This window comes from Miniopterus natalensis, chromosome 10 (assembly GCF_054644295.1).
Source record: "Miniopterus natalensis isolate mMinNat1 chromosome 10, mMinNat1.hap1, whole genome shotgun sequence".
In the NCBI taxonomy this organism is placed as follows: domain Eukaryota; kingdom Metazoa; phylum Chordata; class Mammalia; order Chiroptera; family Miniopteridae; genus Miniopterus; species Miniopterus natalensis.
Genome location: NC_142090.1, coordinates 7,121,328 through 7,133,812, shown reverse-complemented (window position 1 = coordinate 7,133,812; position 12,485 = coordinate 7,121,328). Strand labels below are relative to the sequence as shown.

The 12,485-nt window shown below is 42.1% G+C and overlaps 1 protein-coding gene across 1 annotated transcript; it reads right to left on the bottom strand.

Moving 5' to 3' along the window:
- Positions 1-9,545: 9,545 nt before the first annotated feature.
- LOC107523790 (olfactory receptor 2A12-like) lies at positions 9,546-10,508 on the bottom strand. The gene has a single exon (XM_016195482.2). The coding sequence runs from the start codon at positions 10,506-10,508 to the stop codon at positions 9,546-9,548; it is 963 nt and encodes a 320-aa protein (XP_016050968.2).
- Positions 10,509-12,485: the final 1,977 nt, after the last annotated feature.

The window sequence follows — 12,485 nt, the reverse complement described above, 5'->3', positions numbered from 1 at the left end:
GTGATGCAGACCGTGACCCCTGCTCATTCTGAGTCATCCTGACCAATGGCAACAGGCACGTCAGGTCTGTGCACGTTTTCTTAGCGTGTCACACGGGAGAGTAAGTAAGTCGCTGCCTCATGAGAAACAGCTCATTGGTGACGGAAGAAGGGAAACTGAGGACCCAACCTCAGCGTTCTCTATAGAGACTTTTTCCTGAACTGTACTGATAGACAAGATCAAAATCTCCTATTGGCTAAAGATGAAGAAGCATCTAAAGTCGGGTTGAAATTACTGTCGCGCCCGGCCCAGTGTAAAGGAGAGCCCAAGCAAAGCAAGTTCTGAGGTGGCCCAGATCAGAGAAAGGGACCTTCGTCGCTCAGAGGAGCACATGTCAAGCCCTTTTGGTTTCCTCGTTGGGAATGTCATTTCTGGGGATCCCAGGTTGAAAGCCGAAAGCATGACAAAGACAAGTAAAACCAGGACCTGTCAGTGCAGAATCAGAAGTGACAGGAAGTTAACCCGTCATCTAGTCCAGGAACTTTCTGTCCGTTTCTTAGAAAAAGTCGCTTAAACCCAGCCTGCTTACAGCGGATATTGTGTATCCCACGCTCATAACGCCTCCTCTCTCCCTCGATACTGCTGGGGTGACGCTTCCCAATGTGTCCCAAAGCTGGCCCCCAAATCCCGTCTACATTCCTGTGGTTGGCCAACGTGCTAACTAGCAGACACGTTGATCTGAGTGCCATAAAGTTGCAAATGTGAGAGACGTATGCTCTATCTCATGTGAACTCATGTCTACGCCTAATGCATCTGCTGTTTCTCTTAAAAGGAAGCGGCTTAGACTGACTTCCAGCAACACTTCACTGGGACTCCCAGGAAACAGCGAATTATGGTCGATAAAATAGCTCACAAAGCAGCTCAAATATTATCGAGTTGATTTACTTGAAGCCGACAGATATACTTTTGACTTCTTATAAACTGATTTATTTTTTAATTTATGAAACCAGAGCACAGTTAAAGGATATATATTGAAATTCCAATTAGCAGATACAGAAAATGGGAAACTGACTAATTCTCTGGGCGATAGAAATGTAATGACAGAATGGAATATGGCACTTTGTGGACATACCCAACATGGTGTCCATGGGTCCCCCTGGATGAAGCTGAATCGGGGGCTCAGAGGATTCTTACTCCCTGAGACTTCCACAGACAAGGGGATTTTGTAAATTTTTAAGGTTCTCCCTGAATAAGCACATTCTGTCATCATGGGAAGTAAGGAACAAAAGTAATCATAAAAAAATTAGGTAATGGCTTCAGAAAAAGTCCTGTCTGGTGTCTTTAGAGCTAAGAAGGACAGTAAGCTGGACAGACTAAATCTCTCTCCAAGGACAGTGCTTGAACGAGTCCTAGCAGACCTGCAGGAGGCAAGGTGCGGGCAAGAGCTTGACGGGGAAGGGCCGGCAGGCTGGGCTCAGGGCCTGAGAGGGAACCCTGGGAGTGCAACCGAGGAAAAGCCCCCACCGCACGCAGGCCAGTGGCCTAGGACAGCAGGCACGGGGTGCCTCAGCTGGCAGATACGCAAGTCGTTAGCTTCCTTTCCCCCAATGATTAGCGTAGGCTCATCAGAGTTCGTAATGAAAACAACCTGGACTCATAGAGTTTTACATGTAACGTATTTTGGTAAGATATTTCTGGAAGAAACCAGTAGCCTAGGCAAAAACTATTTCTAAATGGCAGGACTAGATTAGGAGGCGAATAAAATTCTTAGTGAAACAACTCGCTAAGGATTAGCACGGGATGTCACCTGCACTTTTTACAGTTTTGTAGGAAGGTCCCGAGGAGAAACCTCTGTAACGGCGGCAATCTGCACACACGAGCTATCCATGCGCTCATTTGTGAGCACAAGGAAAGTAGAAAATACAGTACAAGGGGAAGGCAATGTTTTTCCTTGTAAACTCTGGCACGGTTTTGCATTTGCCAGTTCAAGAAGCGAGATGTTCTTGTTTTGTATTTTTATCTGAGAAAAAGCCTGGGGCAGATACAATAAAGGGACGGATATCTGAAATGAAGATTTAAGCGACCACTCGAGCTACCCGTTGTAGAAAGAGGGACAGTGCACAGAGCGAGGGGGAAAGTGCCTCAATCCATTTCTCTGATCTTCCGTTGCATGAAAATGAGAGGAACGGAGAAGAAGCGAGATCCTTGAATGCGGATTAGAGCAGCACAGTTATCAGTGCGGGTCAGACCATTGCCCCAGTCTCCACTCTGCAAGGTGAATGCCAAGGACGCGAGTGGCCTAGTCTAAGCCTCACTGCTTTCATCTGTAAAATAGTGGTAACAGATGTCTAAAGGGCTGGAGCGAGGCGTAAAGATAATGAAATCTACAGATTGGGAGTTAGAGGGCTGATGTGAAGAATAAATACCATTAAACTGGCAGATGTTAGAAGTGTTAGTTGTTATTAATAATATTAAAGAGACCATAAAATTCAAGGAAGAGCCTGGCCGGCGTGGCTCAGAGGTTGAGCATCGACCTAAGATCCAGGAGATCTCAGTTCAATTCCTGGTCAGGGCACATGCCCGAGTTGCGGGCTCGATCCCCTATTGGGGGCATGCAGGAGGCAGCCGATCAATGACTCTCTCATCACTGATATTTCTATCTCTCTCTCCCTCTCCCCTCCTCTTTCTGAAATCAATAAAAATATTTTTTTTTAAAAAATTCAAGGAAGAATCCAGATCATTGGGATTAGAGAGCCAACAGAATCATGGTATAGGAAATCCTTTCAGATTTCTTCCTTTCAAAAAAGCAAGAAAAGCGAGAAAAGATCCTTGCTTTTCTTTTTTGGTTAATTTTTAAGTTTAAATTAAAAAAAAAAAATGCCATTTTACTTCCACTTCTATTGATGTTTTTATACGCTGATTTTAAAAATTAAGTTTAAAAAGGAATTTAAAGAAGTGGAGGAATCTTTTAAAGTAACTTCACTCCTGGATTGATGAGGAAAATACAGAATTTAAAACTCAACAGGCAGTTCTGCTATGCAAATATCCCATGAGAGACAGAGGGAGAAAAAGAGAGAGAGAGACAGAGACAGAGGAATCTTATTGAAATGAAAGGGGGCCATATTTAGGATATTTAACACTGACCCAAAGAACAAGTTTCTGTGGGTAACTCAGAGTGGGAGCCCTGGAGCACTCAGAAACGGCATTTTGGGGCAGTGCAGACGGGTCAAATTTTTGCCCTTAGAAATTATTTGCGGTCTCCAATAGTTACTCTAACACAGCTTGATCCTAACAAGTACCACAGTTTAAAACACAAACGTGGATTCTGAGCACAACTGTCTGTGCATAGGAGCTTTGTGACCTCTCCCTGTCTCCGTCTGCAAAACCGGGTGCATAATAGACCGGACCTCATAAGACAGTTGAGAGAATTAAATGGATTAACTGGCGCAGGACACTAAGTGCTTAGAGATATACTGTTAGGGATTTTAAAAGCCAACATTAAGAGTAACTTCTGGATCCAGTAACGAAAAGGGAACATGTTACATGCTTAATAATCCTCCGCTAACATAAGGACCAAAAAGAGAATTTTTATGCCAACGGGCGCTGGGTTTTACCTGGAAGACGGTGCCATCTCCCTCCTGGAGAAGTGGGAAGTGGGTCCTCTCTGGCCAGACACTGTCCCCGTGAATCTGCAAGGACAAGCAGGTAACAGGTGGGGAAGGAAGATCAGTCTTAGGACAAGCAAACCAACTAGCTCTGAATGCAGGGTTTTCAACTGTAGGAAGAGGCACCAGGGCCAGGTGGCCCCTGAAGTTCTTTGTGGCCCTTTAGCCAGGTCACATCCTACCCAGGTGGCCAGCTGGTGCCTCCTCTACTGACACAGTCATGGAAAAGTTAAGAGCTGCCACATGAGGACAATGAGGAGGGTCCTAGAGGGTCAGAGGCCTCATGGCCACACCATGGGGACCGGCAGTGGTCCTAGAGATCCCCTCAGGACCCTAGGTATGGAGATGGGCTTAGGACAGCACATGGAAGACATTTATCACCAGCACTTAGAGCCAGTGATTTCATTCACACCCCCTTTCCCATTCCCCACCCGCAAACCCCTCCTTCAAGGCCAATGAGCGTTCATGACTTACAGCGGTATAATCTGTATTCTGTTCTTCAGACATGGCCTTGGACTTAGAGGAAACCTCACTGAGAAGGATGGGATCGGTGCTCCTCTCTAAAGGGGACTCATCGGGGGAGGGGGGAGCCCACATACGCAGCTCTCATCACGGAACTTTATGATAGACTTGGTTTTGCAAGCGAAGGCTTTTTCTATCTCCACTTGAACCCAACTCCCTCGCCACAGACACAAATTAACGATTCAGGGACAGACCCTGTGGAATTACATCCACTCACATTCTTGCCGGAGATATTGAAAGGCTTTGCTCTTCTCCTGTGGGGGTGAGCGGATGAATGCATTTCCCATGTTCGTTCATTCTGCTCTTTCATTATCCCAGAGGAATTTGTGTGTGTTTCTTTGGGGGAGGGGGGCAGAGGGGTTGTGTGTGTGTGTGTGTGTGTGTGTGTGTGTGTGTGCGTGCGTGCGCGCTTGGGATTGGGTGAGGCCAGGATGTCTCTAAAGTATACAAGCCCTGGCACAGAAAGTAAAAATTCAAGGTCATATCATAAAATTAATTTCTCTCGATACTTAATTTGTCAGTCTTAATGTTGCTCCACTCTCCAATGCCTCGTGTTTAATCGTAGAGCAGAGGCTGTGATTTCTTGATCTCTCGTGGCAGGGGCTCTACGGACCCTGTTAATTAAGACATCATCTCAGAGAAATTGTTGTCTCCCGATGGAGCAAATGTGGCTGCCAATAGTCACTACACATTTCTCACACGTATTTTTGACCTGGCAGTTCAAATAGGCCTCTCCCCTAATTTTCTTTAGTTTGCCCATTTCAAACATCTCCAGATTTCTGAGTCACATTTTATTCCTTCATCCCGGGTTAAAAGCCCACAGTTAAAATGAAAAATGAATCTCTCTCTCTGATAATGTTTGATTGTAAAGTCCTTCCCGTTCTAACTTCCAAAGTGCGTCTTAGTCAAATTCTCTAAAAAAAAAAATCTTAGTTCTTAAATTGTGGTGGAAGGAGCACTTCCAAATAAGAGCAATAATTTTAGTCTAATTTTAATCTACTGGAGAGCAGAAAAGATATATTTAAGAGGAGGGAAATTGGGGTTCTTTCCTTAAATATAATCTGTGTCCAGTGGAGCCTCACTCCTCTGACTTCCTTACTCCCAGCACACACTCTCTATTCACTCAAGTCCTGCCCCCCACACCCCCACTCCTGAAATTCTCATTCCTTGTTTCAAGTCAGCTTTATTCTTGTATCACCCACTTGGCTTCAGATGTAATACCTGTTCTTCCAAGCACTCACGGAGCCCTCTCCAGATCTCTCAACCCAAATTGGACTCTCCTCTCCGGTAGACTAAATGCACTTATTAAAATACCCTTCAGCCCTAGACAATTTTGCTCAGTGGTTAGAGCATTGGCCTGCCAACAGAAGGGTCTCGGGTTCGATTCCAAACAAGGGTACGTATCTCAGTTGCAGGCTCCCTCCCCAGTCAGGGCGAGTGCGGAGGCAACCGCTCCATGTGTCTCTCTCATATTGATGTTTCTCTCTCTCTCCCCTCCACTCTCTCTGAAAAGCAATGGGAAAAATATCCTCTGGTCAGGATTTGAAAAAAAACAATCTTCAAGATTGTGCTTAAATAATTTCTTTTTACTTTTAATATTCTTATATTGTTCACCTTTCCTATATTTTACAAGCAAAACAAAATTATTATAAAAAATAAATGGCACCTATCAATACCCAGCTAGAGCTAAGGATAATAACTTGGTGCATGTGCATTCAGATATGCCTAATTACCACTTTTATTTCGTTGGATGGGGACAATATGGTATCATTTAACACAGCCTACAGCGGATAAAAGAGGCATCGTGATTCCTCATCTCTATTTGCTTCTATGAAACACAAAAGCAAAAACATTTACTCTCAAAAGTCTTAGACTTCTTGTATTACTAATATTTGTATTGATTACTATTCTATATTTTAGTAAAAATGGGTATTACATGGCATACTTGGCTCTGTCATTAGTGACAGACCTTTATTAAATGAAGGTCAAATGTAGGGATAAAAATGTTTGCAGATCACAGTTAGATGCAATACCTACAGCTGCACCTAAAGATCCTTTTAAGGCTTTGCTATCTCAGAGACAGAAATTCCTCCTTCCCGGGGCTTGAGTCCATTCTTAGTTTCTCTAAGTCCACTCAGCACAGAGAATTTCAATGGGATAGTTGAAAAAGATAAAATAATGTAAGCAATGATGAGAAATTAGAAGTGCTCGTGACCGTTTTCACCATAACTTGCCACGGTACACCCTTCTAACTGTATGAAGCTACTGTAGGACGTGCTCCACCAAAACAAGGGAGTAAATCAAGAAAGAAGAAAACATGACATTAATGAACTAAGGAGTCCAACACAGGATAAAGGCAGATGAAATTGCTAGGCAGCAACCAGTCCAGATAGGAGGCAAACAGAAATCTCCTGAGAAATGGATAAATTATCTGAGATGGCCAAGAAGAATTAAAGGTACAGAAAGCTTTAGCAATAGGCACAAAGAATCCAACCCCAGAAAAAGCAGGGCAATTAGTTAACATCACCTTTATTACTTGCAGCTATAAGCATTCCATCGATACACTCTTCCAGCTTAGAAAGCCAGGTGAGAGCAAACACTGGCCTACTAAAGAGTTTCCTTGTCAAACTTGTAGTCACTGCCTATCTCAGCACCCTGCAGTAACCATATTATGATTAATGGCTCAATATCCCAGAGATTTCTGGATGAATATATACATAGATTCAAGGCTAACATGATGAATGATTTAACAAAAAATGTAATTGCATGATGTTTTAGGAAAGTATTCTGATACTTACTTTTTGTGCCAAAGGAATATTTTCCCAATATGAAAATGAGTTAAGCAATTCAGGAAAATACAAGCATATGACCCACACATTTGATTAGTGGAATCCCAAATATCTCTGTGCACTTAGAGAAATATAATGAGAAAAGTATAAACAGATGATAGATATTTTTATATAAATTGGCTCATACTCCACATGCTATTTTTAAGTATATTTATTTCTAATGGAGCAGCAAGAAAAGTATCTACTATATAACTAAAAACCTTAGCCCAGCCAGGCATGGCTCAGCGATTGAACATTGACCTAGGATCTAGGAGATCACGGTTAAATTCCCAGTCAGGGCACATGCCCAGGTTTCGGGCTTGATCCCCAGCAGGGGGCATGCAGGAGACAGCCAATCAATGACTCTCATCATTGATGTTTCTCTCTCTCCCTCTCCCTTCCTCTCTCTGAAATCAATAAAAAAATATTTTTTTAAAAGACATTCTTTCTGATAACAGAAAAGATGGACAAAAGAATTTCTCTGTGCTTTTTAAAATCAATTTTAAATAGTTACGTCAGAACGCTTTCCCATGAACATTTGAAAATGGCTCATCCATCATACGGTTAGAAAAAACAGTTTCTATTCTGCTTTCATTCTTAAGTGTGTTTATTTTGTAAAGTGATTTGGGTAAAAAGATAAACTGGAGTGATACGTTAGGAAGTCACCTAGTCGTGACAAGTGGGACTCTGAAATATGCTGGTCTTTGAGGTCGTCATATTTGAGACCTAATAAATTAGAAGGTCTGGTAGGATTCTGTCTTGTCTTTTCACTCTTTTTATGCCTTTTATTAAATAATACACACTGTTAATTTCAATTTAGTCAAATTCATCAGTGTTTTCTTTTGTGACTAATAATTTTGTGTATTATTTTAAAAATCCTTCCCCTTCCTATCTTCTAAAAGCTTTATAGCTTTTCCTCGGACACTTGGGTCTTGAAAACACTAGGAATTGTGTTTTCTACATGCATGAGTATCCATGCGGCTACTCAGTGTGCCAGCACCATTCCTGCAAAGCCCTTCCTTCTCCCAGGGACCTGCCCTGCCACACCTCTCATCCAGCAAGTGGTCAGAAAGGCATGAATCTGCTTCTATGCTTTGTATTCTGCTCAGTTTTTTGGTAAGTGTGTGCCACACTGTTTTCTTTATTGGCACTTTGTGGTATATTTTGTTCTCTGGGGACTCAAGTCCTCCCACCTTGTATTTTATCTTTTTTAATAGTGTCTGGGCTGTTCTTGGCTCTTTGCATTTTAGAATCAGTGTGTCGAAGTTCTGAAGATACCCACACATTCTGCTGGGATATTGTAGGAAATTGATTAAATTACATTAAACATATTCATCAATTTGAAGGAGACTGAATCTTTGTAATATTGTGTTTCCCAATCCAAGAATCTAGCGTATCCCCCATTGAATATCTGCGAACCAAGTTACCATAGTGCCTCAATACATTTTTCTAATTATCTCTTTACAGTGTTTTGTACATCCTTTGTTACATTTACTCATAAGCATTGAAAAATTAAGTCCTGCTGTTTATGGCTGGTTCTGTAAAATCCCATATTGAATCATTTGTTATTGCTATATAAAAATATAATCAATGTTCATATTGATTTTGTACTAAGCTACCTTGTTAGACTTTCTTATAATTACAATAATATATCCAAAGATGCCTTTGGATTTACAACATACATAATCATGTCATTTGCATATAACCACAAAGTGTTATTCCCGCTCCAATGTGTGTGTGCATATTCGAGTACCTGTGTTTCTTCTACTTGTCTAACTGCACCAGTTAGGGTCTCTAGTTAAAGTTGAAAACAAGGCGACGGTGAATATCTTTATCTCGCTCTTTATCTTATAGGGAAGGATACTAGCATCTCGCCATTAAGTATGAGGTCTGCTGTGTGGGTTTTCTGTTTTTGTTTTTGTTTTTTCTTGGTAGATCCTCTTTAGAAATGCTTATTGCTAGACTAACATGTAAAGAGTTTGATCATGAACTGATGCTAAATTTTGTCAAATGTGACAAATTATTTTCATTGTTTTTATTTCAGACAATTCTTGCATGAGGAGCATAAAAATTTTATCAAAATATAAAATTATTTTCTTTTATGGACTTGTTTTACTAATATTTTCTTTCAAGATATTTGCATTTATTTCATGAGTAGGATTAGACGGTGATTTCCTTTTTTTTCTTTTTAAATGAATCTTTATTGATTTCAGAGAGAGGAAGGGAGAGGGAGAGAGAGAGATGAAACATCAATGATTAGAGAGTTGTCATTGATCCGCTGCGAGCCCGCAACCCGGGCATGTGCCCCAACCAGGAATCGAACCACGATCTCCTGGGTCCTAGGTAGATGCTCAACCACTGAGCCACACCCGGCCGGGCCTAGACGGTGATTTTCTGTTTCACACTTTATCTCAGGTTTAGTTTCAATGGCTTAAACAGTAAGAGTATTTATTTTCTCATTTCGTAAGAAATCCAAAGAGAAAGAGTCCTGCGTTGGTTACATTAAAGGACTCAAAAGGGCATTGAAGGTCCCAGAATCATGAGGATGAGCTCACACACTCAGAATACTCCAAACCATCCCTCCCAGTGATCTCTTTGTCCCCAGAAACCTCCTCAGGGCACCCTTCACCTCTGAGTTCCTCAGGCTGTAGATCAACGGGTTCAGCATGGGGTTGAAAAGGCTATAAAACAGGGAAAGGATCTTCTGCTGCTCCTCAGGGTGGCGGGATTTGGGGGCCATGTACATGACGATGGCGCTGCCAAAGAAGAGCCCGACCACGCAGAGGTGGGACGAGCAGGTGGAGAAGGCCTTTCTGCGGCCCTCCCCAGACTGGATCCTCAGGATGGCAAAGAGGATGCGTGTGTAGGACACCAGCACCAAGCTGAGGGGCCCCACTAAGATAAACACACAGGCCACAAAGATGACCAGCTGGTTGAGCCTAGTGTCGGCGCAGGCCAGCCTGAGGACAGACAGGATCTCACAGAAGAAGTGGTTGATTTCATGAGGCCCACAGAAGGGCAGCCTCAGGATGAGAACCACGTGGACCAGAGCCAAGAGGAAGCTGAACACCCAAGAAGTGGCGGCCAGGGCCGTGCACACTCTCCAGCTCATGATGACAGAGTAATGGAGGGGGTGGCAGATGGCCACGTACCGATCATAGGACATCACCACCAAAATCAGGCACTCTACGATGCCAAATGCCAAATACAGGAAAGTCTGAAGAATGCATGGAGCAAAAGAGATGGTTTTCTTCTGGGTCACAAGATTTGCCAGGGTCTTGGGAACAGTGTTTGAAGCGTAAGACATGTCAATGATGGCCAGGCTGGAAAGGAAGAAGTACATGGGGGTGTGCAGCCGGGAGTCCAGGCAGATGAGCCCCAGGATGACCCCGTTGCCCAGCAGGGTGAGGCTGTAGAACAGTGAGAAGAACCCAAAGAGGAGAACTTCAAGTCTTGGGTCCACCTGGAAACCCAGCAGGATAACGTCTGTGATCCATGTCTGATTGCTCCCCATGTCCTTTTGACAGGTAAACACGATGCTGTGCTTAGGACAGAAACTTCAGAGCTGAGAGGCAGAAAAGGAAATAAACGATATGCTCACACAAAGTGCGAATTTATGCCAAAAACCACAAACCCATAATTCATGGATTCGATTCAGCCCTGAGCCCTGTGATGCTGGTCTGCTGATGTGTCTTTTAGGGATATTTTAAAACTTTGTTGACTAATATGAAAAATTGGGAGATTTCACATAAAAATTGGGGTCTCTGGCTTCCTTTAAAAAAATAAAAGATCTGATGCTCCTTGAAATGTATTGTAAGCAATAATCAGCTGAAGCTAATGAAGAGACAGAACATGTCTTTCATTTACCACGACTTCTACTAATCTCTGTTTTCTCCCAGAAATTGAAGCTTTGTGACACTTAATTTTATCATCACACTCTATTGGTTACATATTTAATTTTAAGTAAGGAGTTATGCTCAAGATGAGTTCTTTGGTTCTCCTACTTGAAGCACATGAAAATGACAGATCCAAATATGCACTGCAAACGCCCGAATATTAGCCAGACTGTAAAATGAGACCATTCTTCCACACACCAGAAATAAATCAGAAACACGACGACATGCTCCCAGTAGGAAAGCAGAGAGTCATACCTGGAACTCGGTTTGGATGGAGTCGAGGCCGGTTTGGGGAGGTGGGGCATCAATATGGTTCCTTGAAGTTAAGCATGTGGGCTGAAGCCAGCTCCTAGAAATCTCCTCCAGCCAGGAAGGTGAGAACACAGGGGCTTCTTTTCTTTGCTGCCCAGTACAGAGGTGCTAACGCATGGCAGGAAGCAATCCTGTAGGGATTTGATAACAATTCCAGTGTAAGTAATTATTCTAACAAATGTAAAGTATTCAGGGTTTTAATTCTCATCAAGAATCTTAGCACTCTCGCCCTGCCATGTGGTTCAGTTGGTTGGGCGTCACCAAAGGTCCCTGGTTAAGTTCCCCGTCAGGGCATGTGCCCAGGTTGCCGGCTTGATCCCCGGTTGGGGTGCATGTGGGAGGCAACTTATCAAAGTTTCTCTCTCTCAATCTCTCTCTTTCTCTCTCTCTCTCTCCCTTCTTCTAAAATCAATAAAAACAGACGTAGAATGTATAGTTTTCAAAATAACATGACAAATATGAGAAACTAACAGTATGATTAAGCCAACAGCAGGCAGAAGGCAAAAAATAAGAAATAAAGCCAATAAAATTTTTTGATACACAAAAAACACAAAATAAGCTGGTATTAACATGTCTATGCACATTACGTGTTACTGTAAGACACTAAAAGAAAGAGATAATCACAGTAGAAGAAAAAAATCAAGTTACAAAATCTTTACAAGGACACCTGAATTACCTAAACATAAATTCTGTCTCTCTGTCTCTCTGTCTTTGTCTCTGTCTCTGTCTCTCTCTCTCTCACACACACACACACATACACACACAAAGGTTAAAGATGAAATTTAAAAAATAAAACATGTTCTAACCATAGAAAAACTGGTCATAGCAATATTGATATCGTTCAGCTACTATACAATAATAATGAAAGGCATAATCCACAAAAAAGATAAAATTCAGGATCTATTTGGTACCAAAAGACTCAGCAAACTTTAATTAGAAAGGGAAGCTTTTAATCTGAGAAAGAGTATCTCCCAAACCTACAGAAATAGTATATTTAATGGTGAAATCTTAAAAGCTTTTCCTCTGAGTTAGCAAATAAACTCAATGTGCTCTCCTAACACAACTTCTGTTTAATGTCAACTCGATAGCTAGCCAGCAATAAGGCAGAAAGAAGAAGTCAGGCCTAAGAACTGAAATGGAGAATATAAAATGTCATTAATCACAATACACAACTGTGTATGTAGCAGAAGCACCTATAGGTGAACTATTGAAACTGATGAGTGAATTTATAAAAACTGTGAATTCAAGGTCGATGTGAAAACGAAAAATATCTATGTTCAAGG

Coding starts and splice junctions, on each gene's coding strand:
- LOC107523790 (XM_016195482.2), bottom strand. CDS start 10,508: ATGGGGAGCAATCAGACATGGATCACAGACGTTATCCTGCTGGGTTTC.